Genomic DNA, 27,698 nt, shown 5'->3' on the forward strand with positions numbered 1-27,698 from the left:
TATACTAGTAGAATACGTCATATACTAGCAGAATACGTCATATACTAGTAGAATACATCATATACTAGCAGAATACGTCATATACTAGCAGAATCCATCATATACTAGTAGAATCCATCATATACTAGTAGAATCCATCATATACTAGCAGAATACGTCATATACTAGTAGAATACGTCATATACTAGTAGAATACGTCATATAGTAGCACATTATGAAGGCCTTACTTTAAAATGAAGCCCCCCAGCGGCATGCTGTCACCACTGACAGGGCTTTCATCTTCACCAGTCTTCCTTCAGCCCGGGTTCACACCGATTTCTGTGCGAATTCAGCACCGCATCATAATCACACCCCGTTCATGCGAACTGCTGCGGGTATGTATGTTAAGTTAACAACACCCTGAAATCGGTTCACAAAACGCGGTGTGATGTGCAGTATCGGATCACATGGGTGTGAATACCCAAGCGATCCGATTCTAGTGCAGACCAAAAAAAAGGGTCCTGCACCGCACAGAATTCGCATGTGATTTGCACAGGAATGCGGTACGGTTCCAGTGCGCATATCATGCGATATGCTGCACGGCAGAAGTGTGAACCCATGCTCAAAGTTCGTGAGCTCCAGCAGTCTGACATCACTCCTGTGCATGAGCATGGGAGTCTCAGGACACGGCACAGTGCTCTGAAGGAATGGCACGGGTATGCTGTACCCAGGGCTGCTGTTAGAAACCACGAAGCCCTATACAGCCAACCTGAAAGCCCCCCCCAAAAAAAAATAAAACAAAACAAAAAAATCAAACAAAACACAGATATGATTGAACACAGTGTGTGATCGGTACTGATCACTAATTGTGTTCATTCAGGAAAGGACGGGGTTGGTAAATGTGACATATTTACTAGACCCTTCCCCCACTCTGATTGATCCTATTGTGTGCTTGCAGTTGCCGATGGGAAAGAGAGGAGGAAAGGTGGCAGTACTGTGGGGGTGGGGGCACATAGGGGGCCTAGGCAGTAGGGGAAATGTATGGAGAACAGGGAGGGTTATGTCTGCAGTAGGAAGGGCAATTACTGGGACTGATCCCTGTCTGACTATCTCTGCTTCAGCTGAAAGTCAGTGGGGGGAGGGGGGAGAAGCTGGCTTTCAGCTGCTGCAGGGAGAGCATACAGGGGATCTGTTCCAGTAATTGCTCTCCCAGCCATGCCGATCACGATCTCTGCCCACATCCAATTCACCCATCTGCCAGCGCCCCATGCTGGCCTGGGCCCCGTACAGGAGGACTGGTGCTACCCCCTTATCCACGGCCCTGGCTGTCCCTTCAGAGCATATACGCGACTGTCAAAAACAGTGAATATCTCTTAACCACTTGCCATCCGCCTGCTGTTTATAAATGGCAGGACGGTGGCACTCCAGGGGAGGGTTGCCGTTCATAAATGGCACCCGCCATTTCTAGCTGTGTGCGCTCCCTGGGAGCGTGCAGCACCGCGATCTGGTGCCCGCGGTGTCCTCTAGACACAGCGAAACACCGATCGTCGGACGGGACCTCTGTACGAGGTCCCGATCATGTGATCACTGATTGGCCAAGTGATCACATGCAAAGTAGTAGGCAAGATGTCACTTGTGACATCATTGCTTACTACGTGTGAAATCTGTGAATGATCACAGAGATCACATGGTACAGGGCTATTCACAACAGCCTCGTACCATGTGACAAGCTGTGACCAATCACAGCTCACTCAGTACTTCTCAATGGCTGCAAGAATGCAGACAGAGAGAAAGAGAAATGATTGCTTTTATATCCTATATGGGTGTAAAAGCAATCACTGTAAAAAAAAAATCTTCATCACCCCCCACAAGTAGTACAGTGTCACCATGGTGACACTGTACTGCTAGGGTGACAGTATGTAAAAAAAAAAAAAAACATAAATAATTAAAAAAAAATAAAATTTAAAAATTTATGATGAAATATTATTTATTTGCAAAATTGTATAAGAAAAACACTTTTTTTCAAAATTTTTGTACTTTTTCATTTACATAGCAAAAAGAAACAAAAATCCCAGCGGTGAATAAATACCACCAATATAAAGCTTTATCTGTCTAAAAAAAAGAGGAGCCAAGAATTCTTGAAGCATGTCTTTGGAGTGTGAGAAATAAAGCCATGCAGCACAAGGAAAACATGCAAACTCCATGCAGGAATGACAGAGCAAATCCCCAGAGCAGCTAGCGATGAGAGGGGAAGTGAGGACTGGCACATCTAGAGGGAGGCTGAGGACGCTGGTGTGAACAGTGAGGAGGTTCTAGCTCTGGGAGGAGTGTCCAGCATTAGGAGTCCTGTAGCAGAGAGAGTCAGTGGAGGAAACAGCCTGGGACAAACTGCAGAGAAGCCAGGGATGTCACCTAGGGGGTCTGTCTACATCAGGCTCTGCCACTTCCAGGACCTCCATGATCTCCTGGGGACACCTAGTATCTGTGTGATCTGAGCATTTAGCATGTTGTCTGCCCATGGGTACCTGGATTATGTCAGCCCTGCATGAACACTGCTGCAGACTGGATCTCCATTGTGCTCCCTGCCTGTAGAGTCCATATACGTTGCGATTGATCAGTCCTAGTGGTGCACCATGGGGGGTAATCTGGGCTGTCATCGGTCCATTCCTAAGGACCCATCAGATCTGTGCCAGAAGAACCGCAAGTTCAGTGCAGCGTGTAACTTCAGCAACATCCTGGTGAGCCAAGAGAGACTGAACATCAATACTGCCACTGAGGAGGAGCTGATGACCCTACCTGGGGTGACCAGACAGGTGGCTCAGAATATAGTGGAGTATAGGGAATATATCGGGGGCTTCAAGAAGGTGGAGGACTTGGCTCTGGTGAGTGGGGTGGGGGCTGCCAAACTAGAGCAGGTTAAGTTTGAGATCTGTGTGAATAGTAAAAGTGGCTCAGCCCAACACTCACCCAACTCTTTACGAAAGGACTTGGACCATGGGTACCATAGCCAACATCTGTCTGCCACCAGGGTCAACATCAATACTGCCAGTGCTACCCAACTGATGAACCTTAGAGGTCTAACCGAGGAGATGGCCCAAGACATCATCCTCTACCGCACTCAGCATGGCCCCTTGAAGAGCATTGAGGACCTTCTTAAGGTGGATTCCATTAGCTCTTCTTTCCTGGACAAGGTCAGGCACCAGGTCTATGTACAAAGATCTCGGCCACCATCCACCCATACCAATGGTGGCTTACATTTCATGGCCAAACCACATCCAAGCCCCACCTCATTAAGCCTACAGAGTGAGGACCTTGATTTTCCTCCTGGAGGACCTACTCAACTCATCTCTACCCGTCCCTCTGTAGAAGTCTTTGGAGGTGTGAGGGAGGGCAAACCTGTGCTCAGGTTGGCAACCTGGAACCTACACAACTGTAGCATGGACAAAGCCAGCAACCCTGGGGTCAGGGAGGTGGTGTGCATGACCATTTTAGAGAACTGGTAAGTTGTTTAGTATGAACATCTTATTTGTTTTCTTTGGCTTTCATGTTTTGTTAGCAATGTATATTTGTATTTATGGTGACTTCCTTACAGAGCAATATTATCATTTGTGAAATATATGGTATGAGGGCCTGTCCACACCTGAATGAAGTGTGTTTACATGCAACAGATCACATGGTACCGCAGTCTCATGTGATTTGGTTTAGTACGTTGTTCAAAACGCATAACTTTTTGTCCATCCAATGCAGTTTGAAGTCCACTCAAATGGTGAACGCACAGGAATGCAGACTACGTTCCTCTGTGATTTTGGTGTGAACTGGCCCTGAAGATGTGTTCTCATTTGTAAACAAAAATCTAAGTTATTTAAACCCCATCTCCAGGAAGAACAAACATTTGCCCTTGCAGTGGGGCTGCCCCCGTACTTCAAGGGTTAAATGCATGTTTAGTTCTAGGAAAGGGAAAAGCACCTTTACATATCTGACGCTCTGCTCCCCTGCGCAGTCGGCATTCTCTTCTACTCCACTATTCTCCGGCAGTGGACTGTCTTCTGGTCTTTACTTGTCCAATGTTGGCTGTGGGTTCTGTGTTGGTCTTGATGACATCAGAGAGTATCTGACCATTGAAGTACAGGCGAGAAGAGGCTGTGGGGACTCCTCTTACAACCCAGATGAGGCTATGGGAGTGAAGGATCAGATAGGTGAAATGTTTTTTTGCAGTCCCCTCAAACTAAACAAGCATTTAACACTTGCATTTCACGAACAGCCCCACTACAAGGGGCTTTTTTGGCTTCCCCCAGAGTTCAGCTCTAAAAGCTAAGTCAGTTTTTATATCCAATCTTTAAACCTGGGTGTAACTTGAAATCTGGTCGGAGTCTGCAGCCCTTATCTCCAAACTGCCACCCCCCAACTTACAGAATTGCTGGGTTCTGCTCCTTGCTGGCTCCTGTCAAATTTGATTTTGGTGCAGCTGTTCCTGCACAGCCACTCATTCATTCATAGAGATTTGTGAATAAACAAACTACAAGTCCTATCTTTCTCTGTAACAGAGAGGCTCATAGATTCCAATGGGGCACAAATTCGGTGACATCACCGCACTTGTAGTCCATTGATACTTCCTCCGGCCTGGTAACTGTATGTCAGTACCTAGGTTGACTTGTGACTGGAGGAATAGTCTGCAGCAGTCAGAGCATTGTGTTACCTGTTGCAGAAATAGGCTGATCTGGGTGGTGTACAGCCAGAAAAGGCCACAGCAATGACCCCTTACTAGGGTTACCACCTCATCCCTTTAAAAGCAAACACATATTATTTACACAGGTTGTGAGGCTCATTTTATGTAGATAAGGCACTGAGTGAATTTAATTACCACCTTAACCCCTTCACGCCTAAGGGGAAAACAAATCTTAAAGCGTAAGTCAAATTTCACAACTTTGACATGTGTTAGTAAAACCGTACATATCATCACAATGACTTTGTACAGCCAGGTGGATTATACCGCGTTTTTTTCGGGACAAATTGGGCTTTCATTTGGTGGCAAATGGTAATGGAGAGCTCCTGATTTTTTTTCTTTTTTATTATCAAATGAAACATGGCCCAAAATAGTAAAAAAAATCATTGTTTTAAATGTAGCTGTGTGTTTCTTATTACTACCATAACCTACCACCAAAGAACAACCCAAAATACATTTTCCAGCTCTTGACGATCTCAGCGGTACCATATATGTGTATGTTATTTGTTTGTACCTGTGCTACAGCCCAGAAACTATAGTGCGCATTTATTGTTTACCTAAAACACACTGACACTAACTGACACTGATACCAATTAGAAAAAAAAATTAAAATCCTGACCCTTGACCCAAACACTAACCCTGGAACTGAACTAGATCAAACCTTCTAGGTATTTTTTCTTTATTTTGTAGATAATTATCTTTTTTTTTTCTTACAAACAGTTTTTTTTTCTCTTTCTCTGCAAGGAAATAGAGAGATACAATGTATCGCCTCCATTCAGAGAGAAAAAAAAACAAGGGGGGCGGACTTCACAATGACTGATCACTGTGATAGCCAATCAGAGGTGATCATGTGACCCGGAATTGGGAGTCCCAGGTCCCGATCGTTAGAACGGGACGCAGGGCTTTCAGTGACACCGCAGTCTTTGTGCTGGGAGTGCGCCGTGCAGCGTGCTACTTGCACAAAGACAGATACACAAATATGTGCCCCCCCCGGAAAAAAGCCCAGTTCTGTGAGGCCACATATTTGTATGACGTTAGCGGGAAGGGGTTAAGCAGTCACAGAACCTGTGTAATTTATGTGTTCGGTTTTAAAGGGATGAGGTGGCAACCCTACCCCTTACATGGTGCCGTTCTCTGCATAATTCAGAGCCGTCCACTGCTGGAGGAAGAAGTGGACTTGTGAAGTCGAGTAACTGGACAAAGGACCCCAGAAAAATGATACATATACACATAGATAAGATTGGTGGCCAACCTGGAGTTGGGATTCATAGCGGACCTTTCATGAATAATAAATACATTACTGACATGTTATAATATACGACAGCAGAATTATTTTTCGTAAAAGCTGTACTTTATATCATTCAAACACAATCCTTGGGCTCCAGTCCAGTGACTTTGCTTGAGCTGAGAGGATGTCATCAGTTTCTTGCAGGCAGAAGGAAGCATTTCTTTGTTCTTGTGTTCCCCAGTGATCCATCTGTAACAATGTAACTTACAAGGGGTTATAACTCTTTCTTATTCTATCCAAAATGAAAAAAAAGTTTTGCCTTTAGTTCTACTTTACGGTAAAAAAAAATCTTCCATGTTCAGCTCCACTCACCCCCCTTGTGCTATGCACAAGAGCAGCATTGCTGCTCTCTCTCTCCTCACAGGCTCAGAGACAGCAACAGGAGCCATTGGCTCCTGTTGCTATAAATCAAATCCTGTGAGAAGGGAGTGGGGGCAGGGCGGAGTGAGCCCGCACAAGTACCCCCACAGCAAGCTGCTTCCGGCTTGCTATGGGGGCAAATACAGAGAGAGTGCCAACAGGGGACCTCAGAAGAGGAGCTTCGGGGGCCACTCTGTGCAAAAGCATTGCACAGAGCAGGTAAGAATACCATGCTTATTATTTTGATTAAAAAAAAGTAAAGCTTTGCAATCCCTTTAATTGTCTCTTGTCTAAATTGGCCCCAGTATGCGTTCAAGTGGAAACCTTAGATTGTAAGCTCCTTGATGATAGGGTGAATGTGCAATATGTAAAGTGCAAAACACGAAGATGCTACATCCACAGTGCAGCATATGTGGGGTCTATAAACAAACAATATTTTGTAATGCATCATTTATAGCTTGGTTAAATCATGAAATCAATAATTTTTGTTGTCGGCACTTTTTTTTCTTTTACATCCATAAAGCCCATTATAGAATATATCCGTATCTGTCATTACTGTAATTAAACTCATCAGTAGTAGCAACATGTAACAATTGTCTTGGATGATTGCCTTGTTCACATATTGCACTCCAACTCTGCTGCTCTTAGATCTGAACATTGTACAGTCCATATATCTTCTAAGACTGCAAAGGAAGCCCCAAATCTCAGGCTGATATCAGATGGATGATTATATATTTTTCAGATGAACTCTCTCTGCCCCACCCCAGTTTCTTATAGAAATTTCTTGCTATGAAACGCACAATGCTTTTCTATGGAGTCAGAAACTCCTACATCTTTAAATTGTTACTCAGCGATCAGCAGTGTATCACATAGGTGCCAAATGTTTTTTTATCGGCTATCGCTGATAGGGCTAATATAGGCTCTTGAGCTGCAGTTTTACTGCCTACTTGACCGCCCCCCTCAAAGTAGAATTCCAGCTAAAGCATAACTAGCCTTAAAAATGTTTTCTTCCCCCTTCTAACACCTACACTCTGGGCTGTGGATAAGGGGGTACCACCGGTCCTCCTGCACAGGGCCCAGGCCAGCAGGGGGGTCCAAGCAGCTGGGTGAATCAGATGTGGGTAGGGAGGGGGATCATCAAAGTGTGGGGGGGGGGGAACATTTCCTGGAACCGATCCGCTGTATGGCTCTCTTTGCAGCAGCTGAAAGCCGGCTTCTTTTCTCCCTCCCGCTGGCTTTCAGCTGCTGCAGAGAGAGCCGTACAGGGGATTGGTTCTAGTAATGGCCCCCGCCCCCCTGCACCCATCACCCTCCCTGTGCACCATACATTTCTCCTTGCTGCCCAGGCCCCCCTGTGTGCCCCCCACCCCTACTATGCTGCTGGCTTCCCTCTCTTTCCCACTGGCAGCTGCAAGCACACAATAGGATCCTTCAGGAAGGAGAGCGGGGGATGGGTCCAGTAAGTATGTCACATTTACCAGTCCCTTCCTGTCCTGAATGAACACAATGAGTGATCATTACCGATCACTCAATGTATTCATTTATAACTGACGCATAGTAGGCAGTGTTATTTTTTTTGGGGGGGGGGGGGTGTCAGGTTCGCTGTACGGGGCCACATTGTTTCTAACAGCAGTCGTGGCTATACTATTTTCTGTAAAAAAGATGTATATACTTACCTTTATTCAGCCCATTCCAGTCTTGTCACTTGATCCCGTGTCAGGCAGCAGCAGCTACAGGGGAGCGGAGAACCGGACACAATGGCTGGGAAATGGGAGCCTATGGGTGACATCACTGCTCCCAGCTATAGCTGGGCACTCTCTTCATTCCCCTGCTACTGCCACTGGCAGACAGAGGATCACGTGACCAGACAGGAGCAGGCCGAAAATAGGTAAGTACCTCTGACACATTTAAACTAACCTGTGTAAAAAAAGACAGAGAGTGGAGGGAAGATATTCAAGACTAGTTTGGCTTTAGGTGGAATTCTAGTTTAATCGAACACAGAGGCTGGAGGGAGTTGTACACAATGATACCCCATCACACTCAGCGGGAACACTGCTGCCCAACATGACCCCCTTCACGGTCATTGATCAGTCTTTAGCAGAGTACGGTTCATTGCTGCAACACCATTGACAGTGACTCTAGCGATAATATCCGTGGCATTAGTGGTCTGGAGCAGCGATTAATCTCTGCTACCAAATTGCCCATCAGCCTGAAAGAGATTGTACAGTCTGATTGTGTCTTGTATGGCCAGGGTGAGATTTATGCAGTGAAGCTGCTGCTCATCATTACCTTTATTATTTGATGTTCTAGTACAGTGGTCTCCAAACTGCGGCCCGGGGGCCAGATGCGGCCCTTTGCTTGCCTTTATCAGGTATCAGGCCCTTGGGTCACCTTTCCTCCCACTGGTACAAGACACTATTCCTCCCACTGACACCAACAATGGAGTATAATTCCTGTTACTGACATCAACAACATCAGCACTATTTCACCCACTGACACCACAGATGGGGCACTATTCCTCCCACTGACACCAATGATGGGGCACTATTTCACCCACTGACACCACTGATGGGGCACTATTCCTCCCACTGACACCACTGATGGGGCACTATTCCCCCCACTGACACCAATGATGGGGCACTATTCCTCCCACTGATACCAATGATGGGGCACTATTCCTCCCACTGACACCAATGATGGGGCACTATTCCTCCCACTGACAGCAATGATGGGGCACTATTCCTCCCACTGACACCAATGATGGGGCACTATTCCTCCCACTGATACCAATGATGGGGCACTATTTCACCCACTGACACCACTGATGGGGCACTATTCCTCCCACTGACACCACTGATGGGGCACTATTCCTCCCACTGACACCAATGATGGGGCACTATTTCTCCCACTGACACCACTGATGGGGCACTATTCCTCCCACTGACACCAATGATGGGGCACTATTTCACCCATTGACACCAATGATGGGGCACTATTCCTCCCACTGACACCAATGATGGGGCACTATTCCTCCCACTGACACCAATGATGGGGCACTATTCCTCCCACTGACACCACTGATGGGGCACTATTCCTCCCAGTGACACCAATGATGGGGCACTATTCCTCCCATTGACACCAGTGATGGAGCACTATTCCTCCCACTGACACCAGTGATGGAGCACTATTCCTCCCACTGACACCAGTGATGGAGCACTATTCCTCCCACTGACACCACTGATGGAGCACTATTCCTCCCACTGACACCACTGATGGAGCACTATTCCTCCCACTGACACCAATGATGGGGCGCTATTCCTCCCAGTGACACCAATGATGGGGCACTATTCCTCCCACTGACACCACTGATGGAGCACTATTCCTCCCACTGACACCAATGATGGGGCGCTATTCCTCCCACTGACACCAATGATGGGGCACTATTCCTCCCACTGACACCACTGATGGGGCACTATTCCTCCCACTGACACCACTGATGGAGCACTATTCCTCCCACTGACACCAATGATGGGGCGCTATTCCTCCCACTGACACCACTGATGGAGCACTATTCCTCCCACTGACACCAATGATGGGGCGCTATTCCTCCCACTGACACCAATGATGGGGCACTATTCCTCCCACTGACACCACTGATGGGGCACTATTCCTCCCACTGACACCACTGATGGGGCACTATTCCTCCCACTGACACCACTGATGGGGCACTATTCCTCCCACTGACACCACTGATGGAGCACTATTCCTCCCACTGACACCAATGATGGGGCGCTATTCCTCCCACTGACACCACTGATGGAGCACTATGCCCTCACAAACTTTAGGGCGCCAGAATATGGCCAGTGGGAGTGGAAAATATCCTGGTGTCCGTGGGAGTAAATTATGTCCCCTCTTTGGTAGCAGGGGGAGGAATAGTGTCCCATGGTTTGTGTCAGTGGGAGGAATAGTGCCCCATCTTTAGTACTGGGGGGGAAATAATGACCAATCATTGGTGTCAGTGGGAGGAATAGTGCCCCATCTTTAGTACTGGGGGGGAAATAATGACCAATCATTGATGTCATTGGGAGGAGTAGTGCCCCATTGTTGGTGTCAGTGGGAAGAATAGTACCTCAATGTCAGTGGCAGGACAGCGGGGAGAATAATGCCCCCCTCAAGGGCCGGATAAAAGCAAGCAAAAAGGCCGCATCCGACCCCCGGGCCGCAGTTTGGAGACCACTGTTCTAGTACAAACTACTAAACGCAGTGATTCTGAGCTGGTTCATTATTTGCATTATGTCATTGATTTGTCATCCGTTACCTAAGTGAATGTGCAACTTGACATGTGATTTGGCTGCGGGGATTTCAGGTCAGACATTTGTTGTTCTGTGTCACCCAACAATAACTGCAGAAGTTTTGAGGAAGCCGGTGAATTGTTGGTATCAGCTGTGAGCGTATTTCCTGTACCTTTCATGATGGACATAATAAACAGACATAACACTGGTATTCCCCTTTTTACTTTTCTTTTATAAATGTGTGCCGATCTTATCACTGCAATGCAGATCATTCTTGAGTCCTGAATTAAACATCTGACAATGTGGAGGTTTCAGTGTTTTATACTGGGCATGACATTGCAGAAGGGCCCATTCACACCAAAATGCTTTGCATTGGGCAGCCTGGAAGAACAAAACTCAGAACATACAGTACATACATACATAGAACTCTACTAATCTCTATGTCCTCATTTATAGACATCAGTACAGTTTTCTTCTGTTTTTCCCCTCTTATATATACACTGTATAGAATTCAGATTATTTTACTAAAGTCCCATTTTACATCCTTTCATCTTTGAGATATTTTATATAGTGTTTATTCCCAGTCGAGATTCCTGATTGAGGACATTCTACGTATTTTACAAATTTGTTCTGATTATTATTTATTATAGCAGTATTTGCATAATTGTTTTTATTTATATATAATTGATTGTTATTGCTCTTATTTATACATGATTGATTTTTATAATGTATGCAATTTCTTCTTCTATTATGGGTTTATGCACCTATACATGGTTTTATATATTACTTGGTTGTACATATTTATGATAATCGTGAATTGGCATACCATCATCTTCTCTTATGATATTTTAATATATATTTTACCATCACTAATATTATTTATTTTTACTGTATCATCATTATTATTTATTTTTACTGTATCATCATTACTATTTATTTTTACTGTATCATCATTATTATTTATTTTTACTGTATCATCATTATTTATTTTCTGTTTTGGATTAGATATTGACGATTGTTTTTTTTTTATAATTTAGTCCGTTAGAGCTGCATGCATTTATATGCATTTAATTCCCCCATTTTCTGTCTGGGGTAAAATAGGCCATTTGGTTGTTTGCCGTATTTCACCAGCACCCTATGAGATTGCAAACAAGCTAGAGAAAGGACACCCCGCAACACGTCATTTTCATGGCAGCCCGCCACGCTCACTCTCATCCAGAAGTGACAGAGCACTCATTTCCAACTATTATTTTTAATTGCCTAAGAGGTTTCTGCAGTGGCCATCAGTATCACATTGTTAGCCTTTGAGGCAGCGACTGTTAAGTGGTTAACAATGAGTGCGTTATCATAAAAGCTTAAGAAAGGGGGGGGGGCGCACCCCTGAAACACGTTGTTTCTATGGCAGCTGGCCGCACTCATCCAGGAAGTGCTCAGTAACCAGCATGGATACTCTCAGTCCTCCTGTATACAAACCGTCACCCGCTCCGGGCGCGTGTCGCCGCTTTACATGGCGTATTGGCTCAGCAGTGGACGGCAGCTAATAGAAGTGTATTCACAACTGCAGGACAAGTCCTGGCCAGGCTACGTTGGTTCCAGCTGATGATTGTTACAAGCTTGCTGTCATTTGGAGCATGGAAGTGCATTTTATTTATCATAACTTTGCATTTAAATAAAAAGGTTTTATTGCGTTTGGCCATGCGCTTCCCTTGTTCTTTGTTTTGTTTCCAATCTTTATAAATAGGTGAATGTTCATACTTATAGGAACCTGACATCTGCTGGGATTATTGAAAGCCAACCTATCACAATTCGAAGCAATTCAAATGAAGTGATAGAAAGTGGCTTAGCAGAGGTTACCTACACCACGGGGTTTATTCACTAAAGCTGGAGAGTCGAAAATCAGACTCCCTTCTGCATAGAAACCAATCAGCTTCTAACCTCAGCTTGTTCAATGAAGCTTTGGCAATGAAACCTGGAAGCTGATTGGTTTCTATGCAGAAGGGAGTCTGATTTTCGACTCTCCAGCTTTAGTAAATAAACCCCCATGTGTCAGGACAATCATCAGACCCAGAGCTGTGGACACCTGAAACCCCGTGTCAGCCCTGGTTCACACTGATGTGGTGCGGAATGTGCAGCGGTTTCTGTGCGAATTCTGGACCGCATCACAATCGCACCCCGTTCATGCAAACGGGTGTGTAAGTTAACACCCCAAAATCGGTCCGCAAAACGTGGTGCGATGTGCAGAATCGAATTGCATAGGTGTGAATACCCATGCGATCCAAATCTAGTGTGGACTAAAAAAAGGGTCCTGCACCTTTTTTGGTGCATATGTGGTATGATTTTGCAAAATCGCACTGCACAGAATTCACATGTCATTTGCACAGGAATAATCCACCTCACCAACCGCTCCACATCTGCCTCCCCCCTCTGCCAATCCCTCCACTGGCTCCCGATTACCCAACGCATCAAATTCAAATTACTAACTCTGACCTACAAAGCCATTCACAATGCCACCCCAAACTACATAACTGACCTGATACCCAAATACCACCCTACCCGTGCCCTCCGCTCCTCACAGGACCTCCTACTCTCCAGCTCCCTGGTCTCCTCCTCCCACGCCCAACTGCAGGACTTCTCCAGGACTTCCCCCATCCTCTGGAACTCCCTACCCCAATCCATCAGACTGTCGCCTACCCTTCTCACGTTCAGGCGCACCCTGAAAACCCTCCTCTTCAGGGAAGCCTACCCTGCCCTCACCTAACACCTGACCTCACCTAACAACTGATCTCCTTCACTCCTCCTACCACTCCATCCCCCACAGCCACTTCCTCCTGTACCACCTTCCCCTCCCTTCTAGATTGTAAGCTCCAAGGAGCAGGGCCCTCGAACCCCTCGTGTATTGTATTGTTACTGTCTTGTCTCATGTTCTGTCCCCCTTGCTACTGTACAGCGCTGAGCAAACCTTCTGCTGCTATATAAATACTGTATAATAATAATAATATGGTGCGGTTCCTGTGTGAATCCCATGCGATATGCCGCACTGCACATGTGTGAACCCGGGCTTAGACTACATTTGCTGAGATAAGTGCCTTTGGTCATTTTACAGGTTTTTTATTATTTTTTTTTTTAGTTTTTATACAGGCATTTTTGGGTGGTGGCTAAAGCTGGAGTTTTCTTGCAAAATCCTTTTTAGCCAATGGAAAGCTGGTTACTAGGAGAAAAAAACACAATCTGCGTGCTTTCACGTGTTTGAGTGTTTTTCATCAGCTCCTGTTGAAGTCTTTAGGGACCAAAACAACCTGAAGCTCAGAATCGGCTCATGTATTTTTTCAGGCCATAAGCTTCAAGCAGTGCTGAGGTGTGCAATGGAAAACAAGGGGATTTAGGATGCTGAGCATTTTGGAACTTAGAACTACAAAATTCTCAGGTGAGACTGAGTTCTAAATCTTCACTTTTCCCGATACTCGTCTCATCCCCAGAACCCATTTATTAGTCCCTCTACCTAATGGATAGGCTTAATGGGCAGTAGGGAAGCTTGAGATTCAGGTGGGGGTGGGGCCAAGCTCAGACTTTATTAGAAAAGTCAGGTCTGCGTGTTATTTCAGCTGCTCGTTTCTCTGCTTATCTTTGTGGCTTTGTAACAGGTACTGTATGTGTAAAAGTCTATATACCAGTCGTAGCCTTCTAGCCTTCTTCTATAATTGTTCTGACTGTGCCTAGAGATGAAATATGACATTTATTTAGCACATCATCATTATATGTTTATTGGCTTGTTAAATCCGCCTGAACGTATGTGTGTAGATATACAGTTGCAAGAAAAAGTATGTGAACCCCTTGGGATTCTGTGGAGTTTTGCATGAATTCGGCATAAAATGTGCTCTGAACGTCATCTAAGTCACAATAGAAGAACACAGTCTGCTGAACATAATACTACACAAACATTAGATGTTGCCATGGTTTAATTGCACATAACATGTAAATATTCACAGTGCAGGGAGGAAAAAGTATGTGAACCTTTGGACTTAATAACTGGTTGACCCTCCTTTGGCAGCAATAACCTCAACCAAACGTTTCCTGTAGTTGCAGATCAGACCTGCACAACGATCTGGAGTCATTTTGGACCACTCCTCTTCACAAAACTGTGTCAGTGTAGCAATATTCTTGGGATGTCTGGTGTGAATCGCTCTCTTAAGGTCATGCCACAGCATTTCAATGGGGTTGAGGTCAGGACTCTGACTGGGCCACTCCAGAAGGCGTATTCTGTGCTGTTGCAGCCATTGTTTTGTTGAATGACTTGTATGCTTTGGGTCATTGTCCTGTTGCATCACCCATCCTCTGCGGAGCTTCAGTTGGCGGACAGATGGTCGTACGTTTTCCTGCAAAATGTCTTGATAAACTCTGGAATTCATTTTCCCATCAATGACAACAATCCGTCCAGCCCTGAGGCAGCAAAGCAGCCCCAAACCATGATGCTCCCTCCGCCATGTTTCACAGTGGGGATGAGGTTTTGATGTTGGTGTGCTGGGCCTTTTTTTCTCCACACATAGTGTTGTGTGCTCTTCCCAAACGTCTCAATCTTGGTGTCATCTGTTCACAGTATATTCTGCCAGTAGTGCTGTGGAACATCCAGGTGCTCTTTTGCAAACTTCAAACGTGCTGCAATCTTCTTTTTGGCCAGCAATGGCTTCCTCCGTGGTGTCCTCCCATGTACTCCATTCTTGTTTAATGTTTGCCTTATTGTAGATGTGTCAACAAAAATGTTAGCATGTGCCAGAGATTTCTGCAGGTCTTTATCTGACACTCTGGGATTCTTCTTTACGTCATGCAGCATTCTGCGCTGTGCTCTTGCAGTCATTTTTACAGGACGACCACGCCTAGGGAGAGTAGCAACAGTGCTAAACTTTCTCCATTTGTAGACAGTGTGTCTTACCGTGGACACAGGAACATCAAGGCTTTTGGAGATACTTTTGTAACCCTTTCCAGCTTCATGCAAGTCAACAATTCTTGATCGTAGGTCTTCTGAGAGCTCTTTTCTGCGAGGCATGGTTCACATCAGACAGTGCTTCTTGAAACCAGTAAACCCAAAACAGGTGTCAGCAACACATCCAATATCATCACACTGATTGGAGTCAAGGTTGGCTCACTCCTGACTCCAATTAGCTCTGGGAGAAGTCATTAAGCTAGGGCCTCACATACTTTTTCCTCCCTGCACTGTGAATGTTTACATGTTATGTGCAATGAAACCATGGCAACATCTAATCTTTGTGTAGTATTATGTTCAGCAGACTGTGTTCTTCTATTGTTGTGACTTAGATGACGTTCAGAGCACATTTTATGCCCAATTCATGCAAAACTCCACGTAATCCCAAGGGGTTCACATACTTTTTCTTGCAACTGTATATGAACTGATACTGTTACCTATTATCGCTTTGTCGTTACTTAGTTTAGTCACTGAACATTTCTGATCTCTGACATGATTAGCACACTATGCACACTTTTACTTTAATGTATACTATCTCCTTAAACTGGCAGTAGATGGATGGAAATTCGTCCGGTTTAGCTGGGACTGGCCGAATCTTGAGACACGTATGGGCAGGCTGGTTGTACAGAAGTCAGTCTCTCAATCGACTTCTGTACAACCAGCCTGTCGTTTTCGTATTCGCTCAATCAGTGCCGCCGGTTATAGCCATCAACACTGATCATTGTATTCTGAAGGTGGGGAACTCCCCCCGCTCCATGGGACGCATTCCCCCATCAACACTGATCGTTGTATTCTGAAGGTGGGGAACTCCCCCCGCTCCATGGGACGCATTCCCCCATCAACACTGATCGTTGTATTCTGAAGGTGGGGAACTCCCCCCGCTCCATGGGACGCATTCCCCCGTCAACACTGATCATTGTATTCTGCAGGTGGGGAACTCCCCCCGCTCCATGGGATGCATTCCCCCATCAACACTGATCATTGTATTCTGAAGGTGGGGAACTCCCCCCGCTCCATGGGACGCATTCCCCCATCAACACTGATCATTGTATTCTGAAGGTGGGGAACTCCCCCCGCTCCATGGGACGCATTCCCCCATCAACACTGATCATTGTATTCTGAAGGTGGGGAACTCCCCCCGCTCCATGGGACGCATTCCCCCATCAACACTGATCATTGTATTCTGAAGGTGGGGAACTCCCCCCGCTCCATGGAACGCATTCCCCCATCAACACTGATCATTGTATTCTGAAGGTGGGGAACTCTCCCCGCTCCATGGGACGCATTCCCCCATCAACACTGATCATTGTATTCTGAAGGTGGGGAACCCCCCCCGCTCCATGGAACGCATTCCCCCATCAACACTGATCATTGTATTCTGAAGGTGGGGAACTCCCCCCGCTCCATGGGACGCATTCCCCCATCAACACTGATCATTGTATTCTGAAGGTGGGGAACTCTCCCCGCTCCATGGGACGCATTCCCCCATCAACACTGATCATTGTATTCTGAAGGTGGGGAACCCCCCCCGCTCCATGGAACGCATTCCCCCATCAACACTGATCATTGTATTCTGCAGGTGGGGAACTCCCCCCGCTCCATGGAACGCATTCCCCCATCAACACTGATCATTGTATTCTGAAAGTGGGGAACTCCCCCCGCTCCATGGAACGCATTCCCCCATCAACACTGATCATTGTATTCTGCAGATGGGGAACTCCCCCCGCTCCATGGAACGCATTCCCCCATCAACACTGATCATTGTATTCTGCAGGTGGGGAACTCCCCCCGCTCCATGGAACGCATTCCCCCATCAACACTGATCATTGTATTCTGAAAGTGGGGAACTCCCCCCGCTCCATGGAACGCATTCCCCCATCAACACTGATCATTGTATTCTGCAGATGGGGAACTCCCCCCGCTCCATGGAACGCATTCCCCCATCAACACTGATCATTGTATTCTGAAGGTGGGGAACTCCCCCCGCTCCATGGGACGCATTCCCCCATCAACACTGATCATTGTATTCTGAAGGTGGGGAACTCCCCCCGCTCCATGGGACGCATTCCCCCATCAACACTGTTCAGTCTGATTGTACAATTCTTAGACTATGGAGTCCAAGGGCCCGCCTGATTTGGATACAAACTGATTGGTTAGATTTGTGCAGATGTTCATAATATATCGTTTTGGTAAATCTAAATTATGCCAAGATTGTATGGTCAGATTGTAAGCTGTATGGTCAGATTGTAAGCTGTATGGTCAGATTGTAAACTGTATGGTCAGATTGTAAGCTGTATGGTCAGATTGTAAGCTGTATGGTCAGATTGTAAACTGTATGGTCAGATTGTAAGCTGTATGGTCAGATTGTAAGCTGTATGGTCAGATTGTAAGCTGTATGGTCAGATTGTAAGCTGTATGGTCAGATTGTAAACTGTATGGTCAGATTGTAAGCTGTATGGTCAGATTGTAAGCTGTATGGTCAGATTGTAAGCTGTATGGTCAGATTGTAAGCTGTATGGTCAGATTGTAAACTGTATGGTCAGATTGTAAGCTGTATGGTCAGATTGTAAGCTGTATGGTCAGATTGTAAACTGTATGGTCAGATTGTAAGCTGTATGGTCAGATTGTAAGCTGTATGGTCAGATTGTAAACTGTATGGTCAGATTGTAAACTGTATGGTCAGATTGTAAACTGTATGGTCAGATTGTAAGCTGTATGGTCAGATTGTAAACTGTATGGTCAGATTGTAAGCTGTATGGTCAGATTGTAAGCTGTATGGCTGTTGTGTGATGCTATAATCTCACATTCACATTAAAGTAGAACTATGGGCATTTTTTGCCATCTGTATCCCTTTGGGGAATTTTACTTTAATCTTCTGTCCCACTTTCACTTTTAATGATAACAGTAAACAGGATAAATAGGGAATCACCCTAACAGGAGCACAGACAGTAATAAAAACTGACAGATGTTCTAATCCATCTCTACTCTGACTAATACAAAAAACAAATTGTCTTTAAGTATCCTTTAATATACACCTTTGCTGTTAGATCTTATCCAATTCAGCATTTTATTGATGTTTTACATTGGCCTTATCTTCATACAGTACCTGGCTGTTCCTGATCTCATGACTTGGTATGGAATTGATGAGGGATTAGGAAATACGATTTCTTTTTGCTGTGCAGATGGACTCCAGCCAAGTTTTGTGATCCAGGCGTTCATGCCAGACAGTACAGCCAGATCCTCGACCTTTGTTGCAGCAGCATAGTTTGATTGAGAACACTGGGTCAAAACACACCTGCAGTTTGCTGATTGGACAAGGGAGCAGCAGCAGAACGTTTATGAAGTAATTCTCCTGCTCACTCTGCTTTCTACTTCTGTCAGTAGATGCAAATGAGTACCACAGCAAAGCCTGTTTGGCTGCTAGTGCTGACACGCTTCTCGGCCGGACTGTACATTCTGTTACAAGAGGTTGACAAATACATTTCAAAATACATTTAACTTTTTCATATAAATACAATAAGTGGTGTTTGTCTACCCGGAGTTTTGCTTTTTTCTTCATTTTGGAATTATACATTTAGTAAAGCACAGTACTGGTTAGGAGATGATTAGATTGCCTGTCAGGTAATATAGTTCACATTTATCATTTGGTCTAGGCCTTATCATGATCACACCGCAGTATCATGTTCTCACCAGCAGCCACGTCATACCGCAGCCCGTGGTGTGTGCTGTGAATTGAGCAATGCCATTGCATGGTAAAAAGACATCGCACTGTTTACTTTTTTCATCCTTATTGAAATGTCACAAAGTTACATTTCATATGTCCTTACTCCCTGCAGCAGGTTGTGTGTTGCAACACGAACAAGAAAAAAAAAATGGTCCTGCGTTTTTCAGTGCCCACCACTGCAGCACATACGAATTTTGAAGCCACTGTTTTTTTCCCATAATGCATTGTAGTTTCACACCAGCCATGGATATGTGGAATGTTGCCAGTTCAGCAGGAACCAACCAAGTTTCGATCCATCTCTGGGCAGGTTGTTTGAACTTTAGTTGATCTGTCAATCATCTTCAGTACAACCAGCCCATCCGGTTTTTTTTCCGTGTAGCCAGCGGCAGTAATCATTGTGTTCTGCTGGCGGGGAAACCTCCTATTATCAGAATGCAATAGCGCAGTTGTTGTTGAAGGGGCAATGGAGCGATTTTCTCTCCTTCAATCCATAGTTGAAGGAAAGAAAATTGCATAATTTATGGCCAGCCAGCCTTTTAGGTGCTGTCAGGAATGGACTCAGCACTGGTGGTGGGACTCACCTGCCGTGTGGGCTGCAGTACCAGGGCTGACCAGCGGGTGCTCTCAGCAACCAGAAGCTCACTCCTGTAGTCAGCCAACACCTGGGGCTGATTGCAGGAGGTGTATTTAAGGAATGACCAGGCCTGTGATCTGGGCCTTGGTGTATGTTTCCCATGAGCCCCTGTACCTGGTATCCTGTGCTCCTGCCTAATTGCTGACCCTGACCTCTGCTGACCGTCTCCTGTTGAACCCCTGGCTTGCCTGACCATCCTTCTGCCTGATCCTCGGTACCCCGCTGCCCGCTACCTGCTGAACCTGGCCCGACCATTCTCTGCTTGCTCCTCCTGTACCACGCTGCCCGCACGATACCGACCCGGCCTGTCTGACTACGCTTACTTCACCCAACGATCCATCCATCCCGCACGGATCACCTCTAGTAAGTCTGCCTGCCTCTTCCCATCAGACTCCGTTCCTGCACTCCCCTGCCAGTACTCTCTACCACAGCCGGATGCACTCAGGGGTTGCGACCTGGTTCCAGTCTGCACCAAGTCCATCCCCACCATCAGGGGCCCTGGTGAATAGCAGGCTGGGACTTAGACCCCGCGCCCTGAGGAAATCCGTGCTGTGGGCTCGGCCTGCCTGACGGCTCCACCTCTCCAGCCCTGACTGCACCGGTACCTATTCGTTTAAGGTTTATTGCACCTGGTTGTACATATTTATGTAAGTGTTGAGTTTGATTGTTTGCACTGCGTTTATGTTTGTGTTGTCTTTAATAAATTATATTGTGTTACACGCTATACCTGAAGTCCGTGTTTCCCTGTGTCGGTCCACACACCTCTGGTCATACCTGGAGTCCTGACAGGTGCTCAGTTTAGTATTGTATTGTAGTATAGACCTGTATATTTTTTTTTTTATATGAACTGTATTTTACAGAATTCTTAAATTGATGTGTATTAAAAGTTACCACGTGTGGCTCAGTTTACAAAGCTTTTACACAAGGAAAGGATCTTTTTACTTTCAGCTGAGTAGCTGTTCATTTCAAATCTCATTGGCTAAAATCATTTTTTTTTCTTTTTTGTTAAATGAGGATCCTTATCCTGGTGGGTAAGCGAAGACTATTATTTGAAATAGAAAAGAGTGAATTATTTTGTATCTCCCTACAGCCTGCGGAGCTATTTAGTAATGGTTCTATGTTACGTAAAGAGATTCCTCACCTTGTAAACTGTAGCGGCTTACTTTTAAAAAACACACACTTACCTGTCTCAGGATCCGGCATGGTCCTCACCCGACCCAGCTCTTTGGGTCCCAGCACTGGCATCTTAACTGTGGGCAGCCGAATGTGACTCCTTGCAGCTTCACACTGCAATGGTAGAACTCCTATTAGACTGAGGAAGTACCATTTCTTTTTCTGGATGAGAATCCTGTATGACCTATCAAAGCTATGGACCTATCAGACAGTAAGGCCCTTTTCAGAGGGGGTGGACCCTTCAGAGGATCCCCTTGCTCAGCGGGGCGGGCACAGTCCACTGTTTTCTATGGGGTGGTCGGGTGGAAATGGACCGCCTGTCCGTTTCCACCCGACTGCCACCTGATCCGATCTGCTGGATGGATGGGGAACAGATCTCCATCCGTCTGTTTGTAGCGTACAGGATTGGATGCCTGCGGGTGTCAGTGGACACATGTCCGGTGACACCCACCGGTCCATAGAGGGCTATGAATGGTCCAATCAGGTCTACCTGGACAACTGGAAGGTGAACCCGATTGGATTGTCGGTGTGAAAGGGTCCCAAGGGTTTGTTTTTCTGAAATGACATTGTGTTATGTTATGCAATCATCTTCGAAGTAAATAATGTGTAGCAGAATTCCTTTTATATAATGCTCATAAATATAGTCATTTTTTCTGTTCCTTTTTGCATTGTGATGTCGTGATTTTCTATTCACTATAAATATGAGTAGCACAGAGCAGGGGTGGACTGACAACTCATGGGGCCCCTGTGCAATAGGGGATCATGGGGCCCCTGTCTCCTTGCCCAAACTCAAAAAAGCCTATGAAAAAGGTACCAGGGGCATCTCATTAGGCCCCCTACTGACCCCGGGCCCTCGGGCAGTGCCCGAGTTTCCAAATGGTCAGTCCGCCCCTGGCACAGAGCATTGATTTGTCTTATGAACAGAAGCACGTGTGTATCTGCATGAAAGCAAATAAAGAAAATGTATCCACGTGATTTAGGAGTTCATTTCATGGCAGCGTCTGCAGCCACTAGTTAGTACGTTTCTCTACGTCTTCTCTCACCGTAGAGCTTTTCTTAAAAATGTATTTTTCAGTACAGTATTCTGTATTAAAGAAGGACACTTCTTGGAAGAGAAGTAATCAGGAAAAGGCATTTGCAAGAATGCAGCTCTTGAGAATTGGGGACATTTAAGTACAGTGGATATAAAAAGTCTACACACCCCTGTTAAAATGTCAACTTTTCTGTAATGTAAAAAAATGAGACAAAGATAAATCATTTCAGAACTTTTTCCACATTTATTGTGACCTATAAACTTTACAACTCAGTTGAACAACAAACTGAAATCTTTTAGGTGGAGGAAAGTAAAAGTAAAAAACTAAAATAATATGGTTGCATAAGTGTGCACACCCTTAAACTAATACTTTGTTGAAGCACCTTTTGATTTTATTCCAGCACTCCGTCTTTTTGGGGAGGAGTCTATCAGCATGGCACATCTTGACTTGGCAATATATGCCTACTTTTCCTTGCAAAAACAATCCAAATCTGTCAGATTGTGAGGGCATCTCCTGTGCACAACCCTCTTCAGATCACCCCACAGATTTCCCATCAGATTCAGGTCCAGACTCTGGCTGGGCCATTCCAAAATGTTAATCTTCTTCTGGTGAAGTCATTCCTTTGTTGATTTGGATGGATGCTTTGGGTCGTTGTCATGCTGAAAGGTGAAGTTCCTCTTCATGTTCAGCTTTCTAGCAGAAGCTTGAAGGTTTTGTGCCAACATTGACTGGTATTTGGAACTGTTCATAATTCCCTCTGCCTTGACTAAGGCCCCAGTTCCAGCTGAAGGAAAAACCGCCCCAAAGCATGATGCTGCCACCACCATGCTTCACAGTGGGTATGGTGTTCTTTTGGTGATGTGCAGTGTTGTTTTTGCGCCAAACTTATCTTTTGGAATTATGGCCAAAAAGTTCATCCTTGGTTTCATCAGACCAGAACACATTTTCCCACATGCTTCTGGGAGACTTCAGATGTGTTTTTGAAAAATCTTGCCGGGCTTGGATGTTTTTCTTTGTAAGAAAAGGCTTTTGTCTTGCCACTCTACCCCATAGCCCAGACATATGAAGGACACGGGAGATTGTTGTCATATGTACCACACAGCCAGTACTTGCCAGATATTCCTGCAGCTCCTTTAATGTTGCTGTAGGCCTCTTGGCCGCCTCCCAGACCAGTTTTCTTCTCGTCTTTCCTCAATTTTGGAGGAACGTCCAGTTCTTGGTGATGTCACTGTTGTGCCATATTTTCTGCACTTAATGATGACTGTCTTCACTGTGTTCCATGGTATATCTAATGCCTTGGAAATTCTTTTGTACCCTTCTCCTGATTGATACCATGGCTTTTGCTGTAGGATGCGACTAAGAAAATGTCAGGAAAGACCTACTAGAACAGCTGAACTTTATTTGGGGTTATTCAGAGGCACTTTAAATGATGGCAGGTGTGTACTGACTCCTATTTAACATGATTTTGAATGTGATTTCTTAATTCTGAACACAGCTACATCCCCAGTTATAAGAGGGTGTGCACTCTTATGCAACCACATTATTTTAGTTTTTTATGTTTACCCCCCCCCCCCCCCAAAAAAAAAAAAGATTTCAGTTTGTTTTTCAACTGAGTTGTACAGTTTACAGGTCACATTAAAGGTGGAAAAAGTTCTGCAATGATTTATCTTTGTCTCATTTTATTACATCACAGAAACCTGACATTTTAACAGGGGTGTGTAGACTTTTTATATTCACTGTATGCTGTTATTCAGTTATATTCGCTCCATGTCAGAGTTGAACTGTCAGTTCAGTTCTAAGCTGTAAAAGGTAAAGCTTTCTGATAATTGACACTCTTTTTGGACTGATGAGAGAATGTAAACTTGCCATTTAGCAAAGCCTTTAGTTTTTCTGATGTAACTGTCAAGGTCCTACCTTTTCCCAGAGGTTGTGCTGCTCCATGTGCTGGCATCCATCTTGGATTTCTGCAGAGCATGATGGGAGTCTTTTATGCCTTCAGGCCTCTGAGGTCCATCCCCCAGAGGGGTGTGGCTGAGTACATATAAGCCTGTGATCCGCACGTGCTCTTTGCATTCGTGTCTTGTGTCTTTTGTGTTGCTACAGCTCTGTGTATACTCTTGTGACTCTCCTGGAATCTGACTCGGCTTGTGACTAGACCATTCTCTGTGTTTTCCTGTGATCTGACCTTCCGTTGCTGAACCCGGCCCGTGACCTGTGATTCTTTTCCACTGTGCTATACCGTTTGTCCCGTTGTTGTCGACCCGGCCTGCCCGACTACGCTATTGTCTGATCTGATTCCTACCAGCTACACGCCATTGGCGGTGGCCATTACCGCAGCTGGGGTGTCTCGGGGGCCGCGACCTGGTTCCTGGCTGCGTCAAGTCCATCCCCACCATCAGGGGCCCTGGTGAAAGGAAGCGTGGGACTTAGACTCCGCGCCCTGAGGGACTCTGGTCTGTGTGTGGTGGTTGTCGTCAGTCAGTGCGTGACCCTACCATAAGGCCTGCCTGCCCGTTCCACAGCTCCGGTCCTGACAGTAACCCAGACAGCAGCTGGTCATTTAGAGTCAGTGGGCACTTTACCATGTCTATGCACATCGGATTCCTCACCATTGACAGTCATAGCATGCCAGGAGAGGTGGTGGCCATACACAGAAACATTTTTTTTCCAATTCTTCTCCAATCGGGCCTAACTGTTGAAATCCTGCAATCCCCATGATGACATTTTTTTTTTTCAGAAATTACAATGACACTTTATTATTTGGTCATTTGAGATGTATGTATGCAGGAAAATTACAGACTAGCAGAGGGGATGCAGGTTATAGAATAAAGAAAAGTTCAATCAAGAAACTAAAACTTTGAAGTGTATTGCTTGTACGACGTGTTTTCAACCACATGTGTAATATCTTAGGCTGAAATACAACTCTTGCAACCTATTGGTGACCTGAAATGTAACACTCCAATCTAATTCAGTAATTGAGGCAGTCTGCCATTCACCTGCTAAACTCTCTCTGCTTGTCTTAGTTGCTGGATGTCGAACGGCTGTAAATACAGAAAGAAATTGTGAGAACCGTATCCTTGTAATTAAATTAGAAGTGTGTCCATGGCATTTTATCATTTTAGAGCCCATACACACTGGGCATTTAGCCCCCCAGCATGGGGTTCTGGCCTGTAGGTGTGATTGGAAGGCACAGATGCACCACCCAGCTCCGGTACTGGAAGCTTGGTAAAGTCCATGAGAGGGTGACAGATACTGCGGCTGGAGGGGGCATATAGCAGTACTCATTTTTAGGGCAGTATGTGCCCTGTTTGTGTTGAGGAACCCATCATGGCCGGAACTAGGGGGGTGCTGGGATGGGCTGCGCTCTCTTCAGATTTCAGTTGCACCCCTCCCAAAGCCAAGGAATATCCTGTAATGGAAACACAGGTTCTAGGACCTCCCAGTATCATAGTAACCAATCCAACTGTAGTTGGCGGCTGCACTGTTGATGGAAATGAATGGACTCTTTTACAAAGTGAGTAGGGGAACTCCTGAGATCCTGATTCAATATTGTGGGGAGGACACTGCTCTGGGGACCTGGGTGTAAAGGTTGAGCACCCTGATTTTAAGAAGGGTGACTCTTGAGACCCTGATGAAAAAAGGGGGGTTAGCTCTTGGAACCCTGATTTAAGGAGGGGGCTCTGGGAAACCTAATGCAAAAGGAGGGGGTACTCTGGGGATGCTGGTGTAAAGGGAGGACCCTGATGTATGGGGGGGCCCTGATGAACGGTAGGGTTGGCTTTGGGGACCCTGATGTAAGGGAGTAGCTCTGGGGACCCTGATGCAAGGGGGGTGGCTCTGGTGACTCTGGTGTAAGGCAGGGGAGCTCTGGGGACTCTAATGTAAGGGGGGGGGGCTCTCGTAACCTTGAAGTAAGGAGGAGTAACCTTGGGGAACCTGATGTTGGGGGAGGGAATCTAGGAACCCTAATGTTGGAGTGAGAGCTCTGCAGTCCCTGATGAAAGGGGGGGAGCAGGGACTATAGGAACCCTGATGTAAGTGGGAGGGATTTTGGGGACCCTTATGTAAAGGGGTGACTCTGGGGACCCTGATGTAAGGGGAAGTCCCTGATGAAAGGTGGGGGTGTCTTTGGGGACCCTGGTGTAAGGGAAGTAGCTCTGGGGATTCTGATATAAGGGGGGTGGCTTTGGGGACTCTGGTGTAAGGAGGGGGGCTTGGGGGACCCTGATGTAAGGGGGGCTCTGGAAATTCTGAAGGTGGAGGAACCCTTGGGACTCTGATGGAAGGAGAGAGACTCTAAGGACCTTGATGTGTCTTTTGCCCTGCTGACCCTGTACACTGCTCTTCTGACCCCTGCCCTTTGCCCTGCTGACTCCTATACACTGCACTACAAACTAATGGCCTCTCTACACAGCAATACAAACTGCTGGCCCTATCCTCTGCCCTGCTGATCCTCTGTACACTACCCTGCTGACCCCCTGTACACTACCCTGCTGACCCTCTGTACACTACCCTGCTGACCCTCTGTACACTACCCTGCTGACCCCCTGTACACTACCCTGCTGACCTCCCATCCTCTGCCCCTTAGACATTTTTTACTGCACTCTCACCTCCGACAGGCTAGATCCAGCCCTGGAACCCATTAAGGGTTTTTGTGTTTGGTAACTGTATTCTTCTTCTGCTTCCCTATTTTTTTATTCTGCTTCTTAGCGATCCACCCGAGACCAGCCTCAATTGTTACCACGAAGATAAGACCGTAACTGATGTTGTTTTGATGATGTGAGGCTCCATACACACGGGGAGTTTTAATAACGCTGGTAACGTTAGCTGTGTAAAGTCATGTTAAAAACATGAGTTTTTTAGCATATTTGTATTAGCGTTTTGCCGCGTTTTTCGCATTTGTGCTTTTTTAGAGTTTTTTCTACCAAAAAAAAATTTTTTAGTTATAAAAAGTCCAAAAACGCTGGTTTGCCACGATTTACTACATTTTTCAGCGTTTTCACAGCTAAAAAAACTCCTCTAGAAACTCACTAGTTCTGGGGTTTTTTCCATCCAAAAAACACTGATTCCAGTCTCTGTGTGCACAGACACATAGGATAACATACTGGGGAGTTTACTGGCTGTAGAAAAAAACATCAAAAGCCAAAAACAGCCCCTGTAAAAACGTCCCGTGTGCGTGAGGACTAAAACTGGTTAAAGCCAAGGTTTAGTCGTTTTTTGGGATTCCCCACCAAACAGATTAGTTGTGTAATTGTGTGTATCCCATCTCCTGCAGGCTGCTTATGAAAACACTTCCTTTATGTCGCTGGATATTGGGCTGAGCAGCTCTCTTCTACTGCTGAAAAGATTAATCGCAGATGCTACTAATGTGAAGAGGTGCAAAACTCTTCGCTCTCTTCTGCTCTCTCCACCATTCAGGAACATTGTACTATTGTTATCCTGGAATGCAACAAAATGTTCTGCGAATAGGGGAGGAGCAGGAGATTGAGGGGATCTCCACCGTCCATTCACAG

At 45.7% G+C, this 27,698-nt stretch overlaps 1 protein-coding gene across 1 annotated transcript in view; it reads left to right on the forward strand.

Annotated features, from left to right (window-relative positions):
- The first annotated feature begins 2,312 nt into the window (after positions 1-2,312).
- Positions 2,313-27,698, forward strand: part of EEPD1 (endonuclease/exonuclease/phosphatase family domain containing 1) — a 208,967-nt gene continuing 183,581 nt past the window's right edge. Inside the window, exon 1 of the mRNA XM_089681092.1 lies at positions 2,313-3,478. Within this exon, the coding sequence (XP_089537218.1) occupies positions 2,613-3,478 (866 nt within the window). The 5' untranslated portion in view covers positions 2,313-2,612. The remainder of the gene's footprint in view (positions 3,479-27,698) is intronic.

This window comes from Staurois parvus, unplaced genomic scaffold (genome assembly GCF_062004578.1).
Source record: "Staurois parvus isolate SC_StPar_1 unplaced genomic scaffold, SC_StPar_1.0 ptg000259l, whole genome shotgun sequence".
Classification (NCBI taxonomy): Eukaryota; Metazoa; Chordata; class Amphibia; order Anura; family Ranidae; genus Staurois; species Staurois parvus.